The sequence below is a fragment of the Lissotriton vulgaris genome, chromosome 1_2 (genome assembly GCF_964263255.1).
Source record: "Lissotriton vulgaris chromosome 1_2, aLisVul1.2, whole genome shotgun sequence".
Lineage (NCBI taxonomy): Eukaryota > Metazoa > Chordata > Amphibia > Caudata > Salamandridae > Lissotriton > Lissotriton vulgaris.
In genome coordinates, this window is record NC_141686.1 from 310,797,397 (window position 1) to 310,817,778 (window position 20,382).

Below are 20,382 nucleotides of genomic sequence, written 5' to 3' on the forward strand. Positions count from 1 at the left end.
GGTGGAGGTTCATGTTGTTGGCACTTCTGACTGGGACTGGAGGTTCATATTGTTTGCACTGAAGGCTGGGAGTGAAGGTTCATTTTGGTGGCATTTCTGGCTGGAGGTGTATCTTCATATTGTTGGCAACGCGTGCTGGGAGTGGAGGTTCATATTGTTGGCACTTCTGTTGGGGGCGGAGGGTCATATTGTTGGCACCGCAGGCTGGGGGCAGAGGTTCATATTGTTGGCTCCCCAGGATGAGAGTGGAGGTTCATATTATTGGCACCTTTTGGCTGGAAGGGGAGGTTAATATTGTTGGCACTTCTGGCTGCGGTGGAGGTTCATATTGTTGGCACTTCTGGTGGCGGGTGAAGGTTCATATTGTTGGCACCACAGGCTGGGGCTTCATATTGTTGGCTCTACAGGTTGAGGTTCATTTTGTTGGCACCGCTGGCTGGGAGTGGAGGTTCATATTGTTGGCACTGAAGGCTGGGGGTGGAGGTGCATATTGTTGGCACCTCTGGCTGAGAGTGGAGGTTCATATTGTTTGCACCTCTGGATGGGAGTGGAGGTTCATATTGTTGGCACTTGTGGCTGGGAGTGGAGGTTCATATTGTTGGCACTTATGGCTGGAAGCGGAGGTTCATAAGGTTGACACTTCTGGCTGGGAGTGGAGGTTCATATTTTTTGCCCCGCTGGCTGGGGGTGGAGGTTCATATTGTTGGCACAGCTGGCTGGGGGTGGAGTTTTTATATTGTTGCCACTTCTGACTGGGAGTGGAGATTCATATTGTTGGCACTTCTGGCCAGGGTGGAGGTTCATATTGTTTCCACTTCTTGCTGTGAGTGAAGGTTCACATAGTTGGCACCGCAGGCTGTGGGTGGAGGTTCATGTTGTTGGCACTTCTGACTGGGACTGGAGGTTCATATTGTTTGCACTGAAGGCTGGGAGTGAAGGTTCATTTTGGTGGCATTTTTGGCTGGAGGTGTATGTTCATATTGTTGGCAACGTGTGCTGGGAGTGGAGGTTCATATTGTTGGCACCGCTGGCTGGGGGTGGAGGTTCATATTGTTGGTACTGCTGGCTGGGGGTGGAGGTTCATATTGTTGACACGGCTGGCTGGGGGTGGAGGCTCATATTGTTGGCACTTCTGGCTGGGGGTGGAGGTTCATATTGTTGGCACGGCTGGATGGGGTGGAGGTTCATATTGTTGGCACCGAAGGGTGGGTGTGGAGGTTCATATTGTTGGCACCGCAGCCGGGGGGTGGAGGTTCGTATTGTTGGCACCGAAGGCAGGCTAGGAGTGGTGGTTCATATTGTTGGCACCGCTGGCTGGTAGTGGAGGTTCATATTGTTGGCACCACTGGCTGGGGGCAGAGGTTCATATTGTTGGCACCAAAGGGTGGGTGTGCAGGTCTTTTTGCTGGCACCGAAGGCTGGCTGGGGTTCATATTGTTAGTACTGCAGGCTATCGGTGGAGGTTCATATTGTTGGCACTGCTGGCTGGGAGTGGAGGTTCATTTTGTTGGCACTGCTGGCTGGGGGTGGAGGTTCATATTGTTGGCACAGCTGGCTGGGGGTGGAGTTTTTATATTGTTGCCACTTCTGACTGGGAGTGGAGATTCATATTGTTGGCACTTCTGGCCGGGGTGGAGGTTCATATTGTTTCCACTTCTTGCTGTGAGTGAAGGTTCACATAGTTGGCACCGCAGGCTGTGGGTGGAGGTTCATGTTGTTGGCACTTCTGACTGGGACTGGAGGTTCATATTGTTTGCACTGAAGACTGGGAGTGAAGGTTCATTTTGGTGGCATTTCTGGCTGGAGGTGTATCTTCATATTGTTGGCAACGCGTGCTGGGAGTGGAGGTTCATATTGTTGGCACTTCTGTTGGGGGCGGAGGGTCATATTGTTGGCACCGCAGGCTGGGGGCAGAGGTTCATATTGTTGGCTCCCTAGGATGAGAGTGGAGGTTCATATTATTGGCACCTTTTGGCTGGAAGGGGAGGTTAATATTGTTCGCGTGTATTTATCAAGGACCCCCTGAAGATTCGGATACAAAAGTTCCTAGGCCAGGGAAAATCAGGTGTGTGACAAAAAAACAACCTAGGCAACCCACATTGAAAAGTATAATATATTTAAGGAAAAGTGGCTACAATAAATTAGGAAAATATATGTTTTTTATTTTGAAGCTTGTACAAATACAACATGTAACACAAATAAAGAGAGAAACATTCAGCATCAATAAAATCATATATCACACAATAGAAAATTAAAAATTCATATAGTGGTGACAATTAATGACAGCATATATGAAATAAGTTAAAAAACAGAAAGTGGCAAATTGAGTCTCTACGCGCGTTTCGGCGAACCAGCGCCTTCTTCTGGAGTAGCCACACAAGCTAAGCAATATGCAAGGTTTGCATCACAGGTCGATAGAAAGTTCAGTTGGAGTCTAGATATTTTCAGGTTTGTTGATGTATTTTAAATGCTCATGTACTGTGACCTGATTTGGTACATCCCGCCTGCCGGATAAATCTTGAGGGTAAGTATAGTTTGATTGTGATCAATTTTGTAGGTCTTTGAGTTCTCAAATATTTAAAAGATCTCCCTGCCCGAAATTTTCAGCAGGGCTCTTTAAAGATGAATGTTAAAAAAGGTCTTCCTTAAAGTCTAACAGGCGATGTTCATGGGAGGAAGCTTGTTTTAAATACACCAAGGATAAGAGGTGGCTTCGTTTAAAAGATCTCCCTGCCCGAGTGGTTCGGCAGGGCTCTTTGTAGGTAGTAGAGGGGATCTCCCTGTCCGTAGATAGCAGCAGGGCTCCAAAAAGTCCGGCGGCGGGATTGCCGTGAAGGATGACGGTTCAACAGCGACGAACGGCGTCTCAGTTCTGCAGGATAGCAGAACTGAGAAGAGCCCTGCCGAACCACTCGGGCAGGGAGATCTTTTAAACGAAGCCACCTCTTATCCTTGGTGTATTTAAAACAAGCTTCCTCCCATGAACATCGCCTGTTAGACTTTAAGGGAGACCTTTTTTAACATTCATCTTTAAAGAGCCCTGCTGAAAATTTCGGGCAGGGAGATCTTTTAAATATTTGAGAACTCAAAGACCTACAAAATTGATCACAATCAAACTATACTTACCCTCAAGATTTATCCGGCAGGCGGGATGTACCAAATCAGGTCACAGTACATGAGCATTTAAAATACATCAACAAACCTGAAAATATCTAGACTCCAACTGAACTTTCTATCGACCTGTGACGCAAACCTTGCATATTGCTTAGCTTGTGTGGCTACTCCAGAAGAAGGCGCTGGTTCGCCGAAACGCGCGTAGAGACTCAATTTGCCACTTTCTGTTTTTTAACTTATTTCATATATGCTGTCATTAATTGTCACCACTATATGAATTTTTAATTTTCTATTGTGTGATATATGATTTTATTGATGCTGAATGTTTCTCTCTTTATTTGTGTTACATGTTGTATTTGTACAAGCTTCAAAATAAAAAACATATATTTTCCTAATTTATTGTAGCCACTTTTCCTTAAATATATTATACTTTTCAATGCGAGGTTAATATTGTTGGCACTTCTGGCTGGGGTGGAGGTTCATATTGTTGGCACTTCTGGTGGCGGGTGAAGGTTCATATTGTTGGCACCACAGGCTGGGGGCAGAGGTTCATATTGTTGGCACCAAAGGGTGGGTGTGCAGGTCTTTTTGCTGGCACCGAAGGCTGGCTGGGGTTCATATTGTTAGTACTGCAGGCTATCGGTGGAGGTTCATATTGTTGGCCCTGCTGGCTGGGAGTGGAGGTTCATTTTGTTGGCACTGCTGGCTGGGGGTGGAGGTTCATATTGTGGCACCGCTGGCTGGGGTGGAGGTAAGTATTGTTCACACCAAAGGCTGGGAGTGGAGGTTCATATTGTTGGCACCGCTGGATGGGGGTGGAGGTTCACATTGTTGGGACGGCTGCCTGGGAGTGGAGTTTCATATTGTTGGCACCAAAGGGTGGGTCAGCAAGTTCATATTGTTGCCACTGCTGGCTGGGGGTGGATGTTCATATAGTTGGCACTTCTGGTGGGGGTTGGAGGTTCATATTGTTGGTACTTATGGCTGGAGGTGGATGTTCATATTGTTGGCACTTACTGGGGTTGGAGGTACATATTGTTGGCAACGCTGGCTGAGGGTGGAGGTTCATATTGTTGGCACCGCTGGCTGGGGGCGGAGGTTCATATTGTTGGCACCGAAGGGTAGGTGTGCAGGTTCATATTGGCACCGAAAGCAGGCTGGGAGTGGTGGTTCATATTGTTGGCACTGCTGGCTGAGGATGGAGGTACATATTGTTTTCACTGCTTATTGGGCGTAGAGGTTTATATAGTTAGCACTGCTGGCTTGGGGTGCCGGTTCATATTTTTGGCACTGAAGGCTGGGGCTGGATGTTCATATTGTTGCCACCACTGGCTGGGAGTGGATGGTCATATAGTTGGCCCTTCTGGAAGGGGGTCGGAGGTTCATATTGTTGGCACCACTGATTGGGGTTGGAGGTACATATTGTTAACACTGCTGGCTGGGGGTGGAGGTTCATATTGTTGGAACTGAAAGCTGGGAGTGGGGGATCCTAATGTTGGCACCGCTGGCTGCGGGTGGAGGTTCATGTTGTTGGCACCGAAGGCTGGCTGGGTTTTTATCTTGTTAGCACGGCAGGCTATGGGTGGAGGTTCATACTGTTGGCACAATTTATTAGGAGTAGAGGTTCATATTGTTGGCACTGCTGGCTGGGAGTGGAGGTTCATATTTTTCGCACCACTACTTGTTGTGGCGTTTCATATTTTTGGCACTTCTGGCCAGGGGTGGAGGTTCATATTGTTGGCACCTCAGGCTGGCTGGTGGTTGAGGTTCATATTGTTGGCACCTTTTGGCTGGAAGGGGAGGTTAATATTGTTGGCACTTCTGGCTTGGAGTGGAGGTTAATATTGTTGGCACTTCTGATGGCGGGTGGAGGTTCATATTGTTGGTACCGCAGGCTGGGGCTTCATATTGTTGGCTCTGCAGGTTAAGGTTCATTTTGTTGGCACCGCTGGCTGGGGGTGGAGTTTCATATTGTTGGCACAGCTGGCTGGGGGTGGAGTTTTTATAATGTTGCCACTTCTGACTGGGAGTGGAAGTTCCTATTGATGGCACTTCTGGCCGGGATGGAGGTTCATATTGTCGGCACTGAAGGCTGGGGGTGAAGGTGCATATTGTTGGCACCTCTGGCTGGGAGTGGAGGTTCATATTGTTTGCACCTCTGGCTGGGAGTGGAGGTTCATATTGTTGGCACAGCTGGCTGGGGGTGGAGTTTCATATTGTTGGCACAGCTGGCTGGGGGTGGAGTTTTTATATTGTTGCCACTTCTGACTGGGAGTTGAAATTCCTATTGTTGGCACTTCTGGCCGGGATGGAGGTTCATATTGTTGGCACATCTGGCTGGGCATGGAGATTTATAGTGTTGGCACATCTGGCTGTGAGTGAAGGTTCATATATTGGCACCGCTTATTGGGGTGCAGGTTCATATAGTTGGCACTTCTGACTGGAACTGGAGGTTCATATTGTTGGCACCGCAGGTTGGGGTGGAGGTTCATATTGTTGCCACTTCTGGCTGGGGGTTGAGGTTCATATAGTTGGCACTTCTGACTGGCACTGGAGGTTCATATTATTGGCACCGCAGGTTGTGGATGGAGGTTCATATTGTTGGCACTTCTGGCTAGGGGTGGAGGTTCATATTGTTGGCACTTCTGGCTGGGGGTGGAGGTTCAAATTGTTGGCACTTCTGGCTGCGAGTGGCGGTTCTTTTTTGTGGCATTTCTGGCTGGAGGTGTATGTTCATATTGTTGGCACCGAATGCTGGCTGGGGTTTATGATGTTAGTACTACAGGCTATCGGTGGAGGTTCATATTGTTGGCACCGCTGACTGGGGGTTTAGGTTCATATTGTTGGCACCAAAGAGTGGGTGTGCAAGTTCATATTGTTGGCACCGTAGGAAGGCTACGATTGAAGGTTCATATTGGTGGCACCGCTGGCTGTGAGTGGAGGTTCATATTGTTGGCACCGCTGGCTGTAAGTGGAGGTTCATATTGTTGGCACCGCTGGCTGGGGGCGCAGGTTCATATTGTTGGCACTGAAGGCAGGCTAGGAGTGGTGGTTCATATTGTTCGCACTGCTGGCTGTGGGTGGAGGTACCTATTGTTTTCACTGCTTATTGGGCATAAAGGTTTATATAGTTGGCACTGCTGGCTTGGCGTGCCGGTTCATATTGTTGCCACCACAGGCTGGGAGTGGATGTTCATATAGTTGGTACTTCTGGGGGGGTAGGAGGTTCATATTGTTGGCACTTCTGGCTGGAGGTAAATGTTCATATTGTGAGCACTTCTAGCGGGGTTTGGACGTTCTTATTGTTGGCACCGCAGATTGGGGTTGAAGGTACATATTGTTGGCACTGCTGGCTGGGGGTGGAGGTTCATATTGTTGGAACTGAAAGCTGGGAGTGGGGTTTCCTATTGTTGGCACTGCTGGCTGGGGGTGGAGGTTCATATTGTTGGGACCGCTTATTGGGACTGGAGGTTCATATTGTTGGCACTTCTGGCTGTGAGTGGAGGTTCATATTGTTGGCACCACTGTCTGGGGTAGAGGTTCATATTGTTGGCACTTCTGGCTGTGAGTGGAGGTTCATGTTGTTGACACCGCTTATAGGGGGTGGAGGTTCATATTGTTGGCACCGCGGGCCAGCAGGGAGTGGAGGTTAATATTGTTGGAACTTCTGGCGGGGGGTGGAGGTTCATATTGTGGGCACCGCATGCTGGGTGTGGAGGTTCATATTGTTGGCACAGCAGGCTGGCTGGGGGTGGAGGTTCATATTGTTGGCACCGCAGGCCGGCTGGGAGTGGAGTTTCTTATTCTTGGCACTTCTGGTGGGGGTGGAGGTTCATATTGTTAACACTTCTGGTGGGGGTGCAGGGTCATATAGTTGGCACCGCAGGCTGGGGGCAGAGGTTTATATTTTTGGCTCCCCAGGATGAGGGTGGAGGTTCATATTGTTGGCACCTTTTGGCTGGAAGGGGAGGTTAATATTGTTGGCACTTCTGGTGGCGGTTGAAGGTTCATATTGTTGGCACCGCAGGCTGGGGCTTTATATTGTTGGCTCTGCAGGTTGAGGATCATTTTGTTGGCACTGCTGGCTGGGGGTGAATGTTCATATTGTGTGCACTGAAGGCTGGGGGTGGAGGTGCATTTTGTTGGCACCTCTGGCTGAGAGTGGAGGTTTGTATTGTTTGCACCTCTGGCTGGGAGTGGAGGTTCATATTGTTGACACTTATGGCTGGGCGTGGAGGTTCATATTGTTGGCACTTATGGCTCGGAGTGGAGGTTCATAATGTTGGCACTTCTGGCTGGGAGTGGAGGTTCATATTTTTGGCACTTCTGTTAGCGGGTGGAGGTTCATATTGTTGGCACCTCAGGCTGGGTCTTCATATTGTTGGCTCTGCAGGTTAAGGTTCATTTTGCTGGCACAGCTGGTTGGGGTGGAGTTTCATATTGTTGGCACAGAGTGCTGGGGGTGGAGTTTTTATATTGTTGCCACTGCTGACAGAGTGGAAGTTCCTATTGTTGGCACTTCTGGCAGAGATGGAGGTTCATATTGTCGGCGCTGGGGGTGGAGGTGCATATTGATGGCACCTCTGGCTGGGAGTGGAGGTTCATATTGTTTGCACCTCTGGCTGGGAGTGGAGGTTCATATTGTTGGCACTTATGGCTGGGAGTGGAGGTTCATATTGTTGGCACTTTTGGCTGGTGGTGGAGTTTCATATTGTCCGAGTTGAGTTTCAGACGGCTGCTCCTCATCCAGTCAGCGATGGCCTTCATACCGTCGTGGATGTTGGTTTTGGCGGTGCGTGGGTCCTTGGCGAGGGAAAGGATGAGCTGAGTATTGTCGGCGTAGGAGATGATGTTGAGGTTGTGGTGGCGGGCCACTTCTGCGAGGGGGGCCATGTAGATGTTGAACAGCGTCGGGCTGAGGGAGGAACTCTGGGGGACGCCGCAGATGATGTTGGTGGCTTCGGATTGGAAACGCGGGAGGCGGACACTCTGGGATCTGCCGGAGAGGAAGGACGTGGTCCAGTCGAGGGCCTTCTCTTGGATACCGGCTTCATGGAGGCGAGTCTTTAGTGTGCGATGGCAGACCGTGTCGAAGGCGGCAGATAGGTCCAGGAGGATGAGGGCTGATGTTTCGCCGTTGTCTAATTGGCGCCTGATGGCATCTGTGGCAGCGATGAGGGCTGTCTCGGTGCTGTGGTTTCGTCTGAATCCGGATTGGGATGGGTCCAAGATGTTGTTGTCTTCTAGTTGGCGGGTCAGTTGCATGTTGACGATTTTCTCGATGACCTTCGCCGGGAGCAGGGAGATTGGCGGGAAATTTTTGACGTCCTTGGGTTACGCCTTGGGCTTCTTGAGCAGGGCGGTGATTTCGGCGTGCTTCCAGCTTTCCGGGAAAGTCGCGGTTTCGAAGGAGATGTTGATGACCTTCCGTAGTTGGGGTGCGATGGCTGCACCTGCCTTGTTGAATATTTGGTGTGGGCACGGGTCAGTCGGAGATCCTGAGTGGATGGAGTTTATGACCTTGCGTGTCTCGTCATCGCAGACGGTGGACTAGGAGGTCAGGAGGTTGGTGCTGATGGTGTTCGCAGGAGGGGTGGGGTCTGGTCGGTCGTGGCGTTGAAGCTGTCGTGGATGTCAGCGATCTTTCAATGGAAGAAGTTGGCGAGGGAGTCGCACAGTTCCTGTGTGGGCGGGATGTCGTAGGCGTTGGCGCTGGAATTAGAGAGTTCTTTTACGATGCGGAAGAGCTCTTTGCTGTGGTGTGCGTTGTTGTCCAGTCTGTCTTTAGAGGAGGACCTCTTGGCTGATCTGATGAGGTGGTGGTGGTGTCTGCGGGTGGCGTCCTTGTTGGCTGCGTGGTTGTCCGGTGTGCAGGAGTGGAGCCATCTCTTCTCCAGTTTCGGGCATGCACGCTTGGAAGCAAAGGAGCTAGTCGGTGAACCAGGAGGCTCTCTTGCTGGTGTGGTTGTTGGGGGGTTTCTTCAGTGGGGCGAGGGTGTTGGCACAGTCTTCGATCCAATGTCTGAGGTTGCGAGCTGCGGCGTCCGGGTTGGTGGGCTTGGTGGGTTGGTTCATGGAGAGGGTGGTGGTCATCGGTGATTTTGCTTCAGCAGCGGCGAGGTAGCTGTTGGGTGCGGTGGTGCGTGGCAGGTTTTTTGAAGGTGAAGTGAATGCAGCGGTGGTCTGTCCAGTGGGGTTCGGTGGTGTGGTTGAAGGAGACGTGGGTGCTTGTGGTGAAGACGGCGTCCAGTGTGTGGCGGCCGCGTGGGTGGGTGTGGTGACGAGTTGTCTGAGGCCTAGGTTGGCGAGGTTGTCGATCAGTGTGGCGGAGTTGGCGTCGTTGTTGTTCTCGAGGTGGAAGTTCAGATCCCCGAGGAGGATGTAGTGCATGGAGGCGAGAGCGTGGGTGCTGGCGAGGTCGGCGGTGGAGTCGATGAACTGGGCCTGGGGTCCGGGAGGTCTGTAGACGAGCATCCCTCTGAGGGTGGTGTTGGGGTCGGTGTGGATCTGGAAGTGCAGGTGTTCGGCAGTGTTGAGGGTGTCGTCTGCGTGGGTGGTGACCTTGAGGATGGATTTGTGGACGATGGCAATTCCTCCTCCGATGCCCTTGGCGCGGTCCCTGCGGGTGATCTTTTAGCCATCTGGGATGGCAATGGCGATGTCTGGAGCCGAGGAGTCGTTCCACCACGTCTCAGTCAGGAAGGCTATGTCCGGGGTGGTGTGGTCGAGTAGGTTTCAGAGTTTGACGGCGTATTTGCGTGCGGAGCGGGTGTTGAGGAGTATGCAGCGGAGGTGATTGGGTCTGGTCCTTGATGGTTTGGTGGTTCTGTTGCAGGTGAAGCTGCATTTGCGGCAGGAGAAGGGTCCGTGGGTGCATTTCGGGGCGGCCTGGATGCATTGTTGGTCTCGGCCGGTGTTGAGAGCGTGGAGGGAGTCAGCGTCGTAGGTGTCTTTGTTGTGCGAGTTGTGGAGAAGTGTGGCTCAATGGTTAGAGCAGGCAGACCTCGATGCAGAGCTCTGGCCAAGAACCAGGGTTCGATTCCTGCCCCGGCGGGTCTCGGGCTCATTAATTCCCCTGACCGGATATTCTCGCCTCAGTACCTATTCTGATCATGGGTCCCACGCTGCAACTCTGGGCAATAGCTTGCTTAGTTTCCACAACGGCCCCCACAACGCGAGGGATGCCTGGTCTGCACCATGAGGGTGCCCAGGAGTGGACACTTCACAGAGAAAGCCAGGAAGGGTTCCCTTGCGGTATTCGTACAAGCGCCGGGAAACCCACTGCGGGTAGCTGTGCGCTATACAAGTACAAAAACATTTACATTTACATTTGGGTCGGGTGCGGTGGGGTGTGCGGGGGCCAGGGGTTCTGGCACTGTGCGCGGTCCAGGAGCAGACGGGCTTGCCTCTGGCGCGCCTCCGGCGCACCAGCAGCGCGCCCGCTATGGGTGGAGGTTCATATTGTTGGCACCGCTTATTGGGCGTGGAGGTTCATATTGTTGGCACTTCTGGCTGTGAGTGGAGGTTAATATTGTTGGCATCGCTGGCTGGGGGTGGAGGCTCATATTGTTGGCATCGCTGGCTGGGAGTGGAGGTTCATATTGTTGGCACCGCTGGCTGGGTGTGCAGGTTCATATTGTTGGCACCACAGGCTGGGGTTGTATGTTCATTTTTTTGGCACTGAAGGCTGGGGGTGGATGTTCATATAGGGCCTGATTCACAGAATTAACTTAAGACAGAATCCTAAACTTGCTACTTTTGGTATTCACAAAAGTGAGGATTTTGCCTTAAGTTTGTCTTAAGGCAAACCTAAGACAAAATCCTAACTTCTGTGAATACCAAAAGTAGTAAGTTTAAGATTCTGTCTTAAGTTAGTTCTGTGAATCCGGCCCATAGTTGGCACTTCTGGTGGGGGTTGGAGGTTCATATTATTGGCACTTCTGGCTTGAGGTAGATTTTCATATTGTTGGCACTTCTGGCGGGGGTTGTAGATTCTTATTGTTGGCACCGCAGATTGGGGTTGGAGGTACATATTGTTGGCACTGTTGGCTGGGGTTGGAGGTTCATATTGTTGGCACCAAAGGCTGATTGGGTTTCATATTGTTAGCACTGCAGGCTATGCGTGGAGGTTCATATCGTTGGCACCGCTTATTGGGAGTGGGGGTTCATATTGTTGGCACTTCTGGCTGTGAGTGGAGGTTAATATTGTTGGCACCGCTGGCTGGGGGTGGAGGTTAATATTGTTGGCACCGCTGGCTGTGTGGTGGAGGTTCATATTGTTGGCACTGCATCCTGGGAATTGAGGTTCATATTGTTGGCACCGCAGGCATGGCGTGGACGTTCATATTGTTTGCACCGTAGGCTGGCTGGGGGTGGAGGTCCATTTTGTTTGAACTGCTGGCTGGGGGCGGGGGGTTCATAATGTTGGCACCTCTGGCTGGGAGTGGAGGAGCATATTGTTGGCACCCCTGGCTGGGGGTGGAGGTTCATATAGTTGGCAACGCTGGCTGGGGGTGGAGGCTCATATTGTTGGCACTGCTGGCTGGGGGTGGAGTTTCATTTTGTTGGCACTTCTGTGTAGGGGTGGAGGTTTATATTGTTGGCACTTTTGGCAGGGTTTAGGTTCATATTGGTGGCACCGAAGGGTGGGTGTGCAGGTTCATATTGTTGGCACTGAAGGCTGGCTGGGGTTCATATTGTTAGTACTGCAGGCTATGGGTGGAGGTTCATGTTGTTGGCACCGTTGGCTGGGAGTGGGGGATCATATTGTTGGCACTTCTGGCTGGGAGTGGAGGATCATATTGTTGGCACTTCTGGCGGGGGTTAGAGGTTCATATTGTTGGCATCGGCGGCTGGGAGTGGAGGTTCATGTTGTTGGCACCACCGGCTGGAGGTGGATGTTCATATTGTTGGCACTTCTGGCGGGGGTTGGAGGTTCATGTTGTTGGCACCGAAGGCTGGGAGTGGAGGTTCATATTGTCGTCACTGCAGGCTGGTGTTGGAGGTGCATATTGGCACCGCTGGCGAGGGGTGTAGGTTCATATTGTTGGCACTTCTGGCAGGGTTGGAGGTTCATATTGTGGGCACCACAGGCTGGCTGGGAGTGGAGGTTCTTATTGGTGGCACCGAACGCTGGCTGGGGGTTTTAGGTTCATATTGTTGGCACCCGGGGCTGGAAGTGTGGGTTGATATTGTTGGCACTTCTGGCTGGGGGTGGAGGTTCATATTGTTGGCACTTCTGGCTGGAGGTGGAGGTTCATATTGTTGGCACCGAAGGCTGGCTGGAGTTTCATATTGTTGGCCCCGTTGGCTGGGGTAGAGGTTCATATTTTTGGCACCGCTGGCTGGGAGCAGAGGTTTGCATTGCCACTATAAACTGAACGATTGTTTACTTCCGATGTGTATGGATCAGATGTATATGTTCTAGTCCACAGGTCACCTTTTCTGGACTGAGGCAAGAGGAGGAGGCAGACAATGCCTCAATGTGAGGCCCAAAATGTTGAGTAGCTAAATCAGTTGTAAACTAATTAGAAATGTAGATTGCCCACAGTGTCGCTCAGTCATGGAGCCACGTCACACATCACATATATAAAAGTAAAAGTCCCGAGTGGGCATCCATGTCAATCAGAATCAGACACCTTGCAAGTTTTCAATAAAATTTTCACAAGCTTTATTGTTCTTCAGTGTACACACCGTTACATAAACAAAGCACCCTCCCCTGTCCCTAACTACCCACTTCCGCCCCTCCCAATTGTGGCTGTCGCTCATGTGGTGCAGTTGCACCCTGTGCTGTTGTAAGAGGTGTCAAGCTTGTGTAGTCACAGCACCCCTCCACAGTGTCACAGCTTGTCCCCAAGCCTGTAGGTGTCCCTTCCCCCTCAGTGTGTGGTAGTAGCTACAATGTGTATAAATGCATATGCCGTGGCCTTTTTTGAGTTTGCGGGTGACTGTGAAAGGTCCCAGGTACACAGGGCAGCATGTGTGTCCCGCCTCCTCACACACAGCCCTTCCTGTGTACCACACCCCTGGAGGCAGCCACCCATATCTGGGGCTCAACTGGCCTCCTCTGGACGACTTTATGGGTTTGTACTGCATGGATGTGCCCAAGTCTGCGGAGTGGAGTGAGCCCACTGCAGATTCACACGCCCCAAACTTGCTGTCAAGAGGTCATAACCTTTGACCCCGACCCACCTCAGTAAGAACCAATGAGCTGTAAGTAAAATGCTGAGTGTGCCAGAATGTCATTTAGCCACCCCTTCTCACTCCCTTAGTAGAAAAATGTGTTTAACATGGTCAAACAGTTAACTCCCCAGGTTGTGCGCCGGCCCCCAGAGTATGACGTGACGTTTGTATACAGCGCCGGAAGAGGAATCATGGGAGGTCTGCAGTCCACATCGGGCTGGGCAGGCTTCTCTTGTTCTCCAGGAGCCGAGGATGAGGGGGCAGAGAAGGGATGTCCTGCAAGAGAAAAATACTAGACATTCAGAATCTGTTTCCCCATCACACCTGTGCTGCAGAATGAGGCTGCAGCTGTCCTGGTCTGCCCTCCAGCGGCCAGGAGGGGGACTGCAAGTTGAGCTCTAGCTGTAGCCGTAGTAGTGCACATTTCACATCTGCTCACTGGTGCTGGTGAGAGGACAGTGGAACACTTGTCGGTTGCTGCGCTCTAGTGGTAATAAGGGAGAACTGCACTCACAGCGTCTGCTATTAAGTGGCAACTCCTGCTGGCACCTCTGTCTCGCGCTCTCTTGCCTACTCTTGGGGTATCCAAGGGCCCTAGCCAACGGAGAGGTGGGATCTCATGTTAATGGCAGCCAGCAGAGGATTTTGTGAGAACACTGGGGCATATTAGCAACAAATAGCAATATTTATCGCTAAATGAGCTTAGCGCATTTTTTGTATCGCCGGATATTAATCGCTGAGATAACATGCTATTCGCAACGTTTATCTAGCGGCTCAATGTGTGAATATTGCTGGAAATCCAGCGATATTCAGGCATTATCGCTAATAGGGACTTAACCGGAATATCCACCTCCCATTGGATATACAGGTTAAGAAGTAGTCAGAGCAGGCGTTAGGTTTTGGCGATATTCGCGCTTAGCGCAAATTTGTTAATCGCCTGCCTTGCTAATAGGCGATAGCTGTGTTAGCCACTGCTTTCAGTCGCTAACAGGTTGGGTACGCCCACTTTGCATGTCATTAGCGATAAATAGCGCTGATATGCAAAGCGGGCCCCAAACCGGTCGCTATTGCCTAAAAGCTGTCGCTAACTTTTGTTAGTGACAGCTTGCTAATAGGGCGATAAAATTATCTACGCTTTAGCGGAAAAAAGTCCCGCTAAATCGGCGATAATGCCCTTGCTAATATGCCCCACTATTTGTTAAAGCAAAAACATTCACCTTTAAAAGTAAAAGTAATGCAAGTAAAGAACGAAGGTAAACCAAAAAAATATGCTTGATCTGTTCTCCACGAACTCTCCTGTTAATTCTTCCTGCAAGGAGATAAGCTCGCTTTTTGAGGTCAGGTAAAGTCGGGCTCGGAAATCACCTGTCAGTAGGGGTAGAGTAGGAAAGACTGAAAGGAAATACACACTAGTTCAAATAAAAGGTATTGACTCAAACGTTGGTTTGCCTCTTTTTTAGAATAATGAAGAACTTTGCACTTGTTTTTTTTCTCCCCCACCCCCCAAAAAAATATAGGGGCATATTATCAAGGGCATTATTGCCGCTTTAACTGGACTAATTCCCCGCTAAAACGGCGATCATTTTCTAGCCCTATTAGCAAGCTGTCGCTAACAGCAGTTAGCGACAGCTTGTTATCTCTGCTTTTCGGCGGATAATTTTAACTCCGGCCCTTGCTGATATACCCCATCATTATTCTGATGTTTACATCTAGTAATCCAATATCTGTGAGGTATGAAGGCACTTTACTCTGCTTTTTTTTAAATCTATTTTTTGACTCCTTTGTAATTCGGATTTTTGTTCTAGCAAAAACATCCAATTTATTTATGGTCCTATGTAAGGAATGTAGTAAGTGCCTAATACTTGAACATTTATATGCATTTATGTGGGTGCGTCTGATGTAACCTGTATTATGCATGCATAGACATGTCTTTGCCCTCCCGGTGGCCATAGAATGTTAAATGCATATTTGGTTTATGAATTGATAAGAACACTAACAGACACCTGACATTTTCTGGAAATTCATTGATATTACACCTAGAAGTGGGTGAAGTTTAAACCATGCCTACTTTGGTGGGTTAATTCAAGGAGTTGGTTGTTTCTGTTGTGAAGTGTTTTGAGTTTGTCTCTCTAGGCGCAATAATTAAAATCCACCAGGTCCCGGCAACCTGTTGTCTTGTCCAACAAGAAAGGACAATAAGCTGCAGGGATTTGATGGTCCCATTGCAACAACATCTTTGTTCCTTGATCCTAAGGGACTCCGTCAACCTCAGAAGCACTCCGGGACTGGGGCACAGTGAAAAGTACAGTGGTAAAGGAAAGCTTCAGCTGTCAAAGATCGTCTTACCAGGGTACATGGTTGTGAGGGACCGAGTCCTAACTACAAGTTAAGGTTGACCATCAGGTTAACTAAAGATAGTACAAGGAATAGGTGAGGCAAGCTACCTTTGCACCGAAAGAAACTGCCCCATTTCCCCTGACCTCCGCGCCGTCAAATGGCTCCCTTTTGAGACCAGAATCCACTTGAAAATCGCCGTGATGACACATAAAACGTTGCATCAAAAAACCCGAGATACCTAGCAGAGAAACTAGTACTATCTGGTGGTAACAGATCCACCAGGAGCTCTAACAATTTACTTCTCAAGCCACAACGGTTCTCCAAGAAGACATACATCCGTACCTTCTCAGGAATGGCACCCAGGATTTGGAACGCCCTACACCGAGAAACAAGACTCAACCCGTCCGTAGCCTTTTTAAAAAAAGAAGTGAAAGCGATTCTATTAGCCAAATTCACTTAAATCTTGTCATACACTCTTGTATATATGTGTTAACCGTGACTTTTTACCATATTTGTACTTCTTAGTTATATGACGATCCTCCTGCCTGTGAAGCGCTCTGACACCCGCAAGGGTCTTGTTCGCTCTATAGAAAACTTAAAAATAAATAAATCTAAGTCTAATACCTGTAGTCCTGGGCCCCACTCAAGCAGATTATTTTGGTGGGGAAAATGAAAAGCGAAAAATTCGAGTTTTGCTTCAACAAACTTCTCTCGTCGGGTGGATACTTTTCACACCTCAACCAGTGAAGATTTCTATATTTGTACTTAGTTTCTTTCTTGGAGCCTCAAAATCCTCCTTTGGGGCAATTCTGGCAGCTATATTCAAATGAATATCCTCGAAATTGGATATCTTTGACGCAAGGTCCAGCAGAAGACCCCAGAAGGCAAAACATTTCCGTCTCACTACTGGCAGGTTTTTTTGGAGCAACTCCTCTAAGGCTAGCAGGACCTCAGGAACTCACTCTAGTAAAGGACTCTAGCAAGATCCAGTTGGAACTGGTCACTCCAGGAAAAAAGCCTTTCATAGCTTTGGATGCCCACATAGTCACAGTGGAGCTCGGCCATCTGACCCTTGAAGTCCACTTCTTAGCCTTGGGTACAAGTGGGAGCAGCTCCAGTCCTTCAGGTTTGTACACAGTTCACAGGCAGCAGGTTCAGTCATCTGTCTATCCACAAGTCCAGAAACCTTCTGAGAAGCTGGGGGTGAGGTGACACTTTTGTACAGTTCACGAACCTGCAAGTGCAGGAGACTCCTGGCCACTGGCAAACCAATGTGTAAAACATCCTTAGGGTCAGCAATCCCACAGCACACTATTCCTTGTGAAATCCAACATGGCAGAACCTTTCTAGCCCTTGAGAAGGCTGGTGGCACACCCATGGGCGTGTCTATGCAAATGAGAAGCCCCTCCTCCTCAAACACACTAAACTAGTTCTGGGACCAGCTCCCATTGCCATTGGGATGAAGCCAGGATGGATACAGTGTGCCCTAAAATTAACCAACCCATCTGCCTCAGCTCTCACTTTATACTTTACCTTGAACGAGGCCAGTATGAGACCTGGGGCATTTCTAGTAATGACATTCCTGAAGCCTTCCAACCCCTCACCCTTCCTGAGATGAGTCGCATACCTGACACTGAGGTCTTCCTGCCAAAGGGGTCATGGCTAACCCTGGGCCATGAACTACGCTCCGCTCTCGGAGTTTGCAGAGATTTGTTAACTACGCATTCCATGAAAAACATGTATTCAGGGAAAAAATCCGCTCAACCACGTAGCGTAGCCAGCTTATAAACTACACACACAAATGCTTTGGTATAGCAATTTTACATGTTAATAGGTATATAACCAATTCACAAAAGTGAACTTTGAAATTGAAAAGTATCAGGCAATGAGAGAGGTGATGATTTTGGGGTCCCTCCTAACGTAAGGGGAGGACCAAGCAGATTCCTTGAACACAAAGAGCATATCATGCTGAACGTTACATTGGTGGTCCCATCCTCTTAGGACCACCCCAAGCACAGGTATTATGGGCAAAAATACAATCCCAACCAAAGGTCCTGCAAAGCATATGGGATGAGATTAGCAGTGGCAGTGAATATTGTAATATCCAATATCAAAATAATTCTATAAAGAGCTGCAGTTCAACTCGTCGTTACTAGGTGTCCCTCATGAGTCAAACGCAAAAGCATTGAATCAAGCTGCAGTTCCACTAGTCGTTAAGATGTCCCTCACGAGACAAATACAAAAGCATTGAAACCCTTTCATGAAGCTGCAGTTCAGCTCTTTGTAGAATTTATGGTATCAGCTCTCAGCTCAGGGTTTCAATGCTTTTGCAGTTGACTCGTGAGGGACATCTAGTAAAGACGAGTGGAACTGCAGCTTGATTCAATGCTTGTCAATCGTTCAGCAAGATGTGCTCTTTGTTTTCAAGGCATCTGCTTAGTTCTTCCCCCTAGGTTAGGGAGGATCCCAAAATCATCACCTCTCTCACTGCTTGCTAAATTAATACTTTCCCTTTTGTGAAATGACTATATGCATTTTAGCATAGAAAGACAGACTTGTTATTTTACCAAAAATATATGAGGCCTCTGTTGGCGGAGCGAAGTTGCGGATTTGACAGAGTTTTTGTTCAACTTCGTGGAGTTCTGCATAGTAGTACTCCGCCAACTATGCCCAGACGGCTGATAGCCAGAAACCGGTCCTAGGATGCTTGATTCCAGTCCAGGGAAGAAATGGCTTGGCAGTTCAGTCTGTACTGATCCCATGAGGCACAGGGTCAAGACTGATTTGCATATGGCCATGTCTGAACTGGGGTGGATTGGTGAGCAAAATAACAATGGATTAAACCCAGATCTGTGACTGGGGTTGAAGTTTTGCCATTGTGCAACATTCCGTCCATCCTCTTGTGTGTTTTGCTGTGTTTGCTGAAGGGTATACCCAGACGTGGGTCCCGTGCTCACTAAGCCACTGAAGTCAAGCTATCCTGGCTGAAGACAGCTGATAGGCAGAAACCGGTCCTAGGATGCGCGATTCCGGTCCAGGGAAGAAATGGCTTGGTAGTTCGGTCTAGACTTTTCCTATGAGGCACAGGGTCAAGGCTGATTTGCATATGGCCATGTTTGAACTGGGGTTATGTTATGTTATGTTAAAAGAAATTTCTTAAGCGCACTAACATCTATTGGTTTCTTGGCGCTGTCAGTGATAGAGGGTATGACCAGGTAAGCAGGCGACCGGGATTTATTGGAATGCTTGCTGGAAGAGCCAGGTCTTTAAGGCTTTTCTAAATGACAGAAGGTCAGGACAGAGCCGGATCTCCAGAGGGAAGGTGTTCCACAGCCGTGGGGCCAGTGATCCGAATCTGCATCTGCCCGCACGTTTGCACTTAAAAGATGGTATCTGAAGGACGCCATGATTGACCGAGCGCAGATTTCTAACCGGGCGTACTTTATGATAAGTCTCTCGATGAATTTAGGACTTTTGCAGTGTAGTGCTTTAAAAATCATGCAGCCAGCTTTGAAGGTACTGCGCTGAGCCACAGGGAGCCAGTGGAGTTTTGACAGGAGTGGGGTGGCAGGTTGCCATCTAGGCTGATTTAAGATCAGTCTGGCTGCATGGTTCTGCATCATCTGAAGGCATTTCAGAAGGTACAGAGGCAGGCCCAGATAGATCGAGTTGGCGTAGTCTAAATGGGAGATCACAGTGGCGATCACCACCTGCGTCAAGGCCTCCCGGGTGAAAAGACGGCGGACCTTCCGAATTTTCCTAAGTTGGAAAAAGCCCTTAGAGACTACCTGACCTACTTGTGCTTTGAGTGATAGGTCACTGTTCACAATGACTCCCAGTGTCTTTGCTGAGGTAGAGGGAACTGGTGCTTGGCCCATTTCTGACGGCCAGTAGTGCGGGCCCCAATATTTAGCACTGTCTCCTGTGAGGACCAGCTCCGTTTTACCTGGGTTCAATTTCAGGTGGTTTTGGTCCATCCACGCTTGAATGAACCTCAAGGTAGATAGGAAGGTAGATATGGAAGCATCAGAATTATCCATTGTGAACAGTAATTGCAGGTCGTCCGCATAGTTGAGCACTGTCACCTGTCTATCTCTAAGAGCCTGAATGAGTGGAAAAATGTAGAGGGGTGGCTTGGTGAACAAAATAACTATGGATTAAACCCAGATCTGTGACTGGGGGTGAATGTTTTGCCATTGTGCAACATTCGGTCCATCATCTTGTTTGTTTTGCTGCTCACCCTATGTGGGAAGGGTATGCCCAGACGTGGGTCCCGTGCTCACTAAGCCACTGGAGTTAAGCTATCCTGGCTGAAGATGGCTGATAGCCAGAAACCAGTCCTAGGATGCTTGTTTCCGGTCCAGGGAAGGCATGGCTTGGCAGTTCGGTCTAGACTGTTCCCATGAGGCACAGGGTCAAGACTGATTTGCATGTGGCCATGTCTGAACTGGGCTGGCTTGGTGAGCAAAATAACAATGGATTAAACCCAGATCTGTGACTGGGGGTGACTGTTTTGCCATTGTGCAACATTCCGTCAATCATCTTGTGTGTTTTGCTGTTCACCCTTTAGTCATGGCATTATTTACGCTCTGGAAACAGTTTTCACACATACTCAAATCTTTATCAAAGATAAGGCTCTGAGGGGCATTGCAGCTTCAGGCAGGGCAATGTTAAGTAGCCTACTGGCGCTTGAGGTAGAAAAAGCTTACCTTTCTAAAATTTACATCTCCTCAATATTTATCAAAAGAC

General features: G+C 49.3%; 1 protein-coding gene across 5 annotated transcripts in view; it reads right to left on the minus strand.

Moving 5' to 3' along the window:
- Positions 1-12,757: 12,757 nt before the first annotated feature.
- Positions 12,758-20,382, minus strand: part of STX3 (syntaxin 3) — a 251,816-nt gene continuing 244,191 nt past the window's right edge. For 2 of the 5 annotated variants that reach the window (XM_086953327.1, XM_086953329.1), the window contains exon 11: positions 12,769-13,572. Coding sequence is in view for 3 of the 5 variants with exons in the window: in XM_086953333.1 (XP_086809459.1) it covers positions 13,486-13,572 (87 nt within the window). In the remaining 2 variants the exon portion in view is untranslated. Of the gene's footprint in view, positions 13,573-20,382 lie in introns of all 5 variants that reach the window. The other 3 variants (XM_086953333.1, XM_086953330.1, XM_086953332.1) reach the window with 3 other exon arrangements.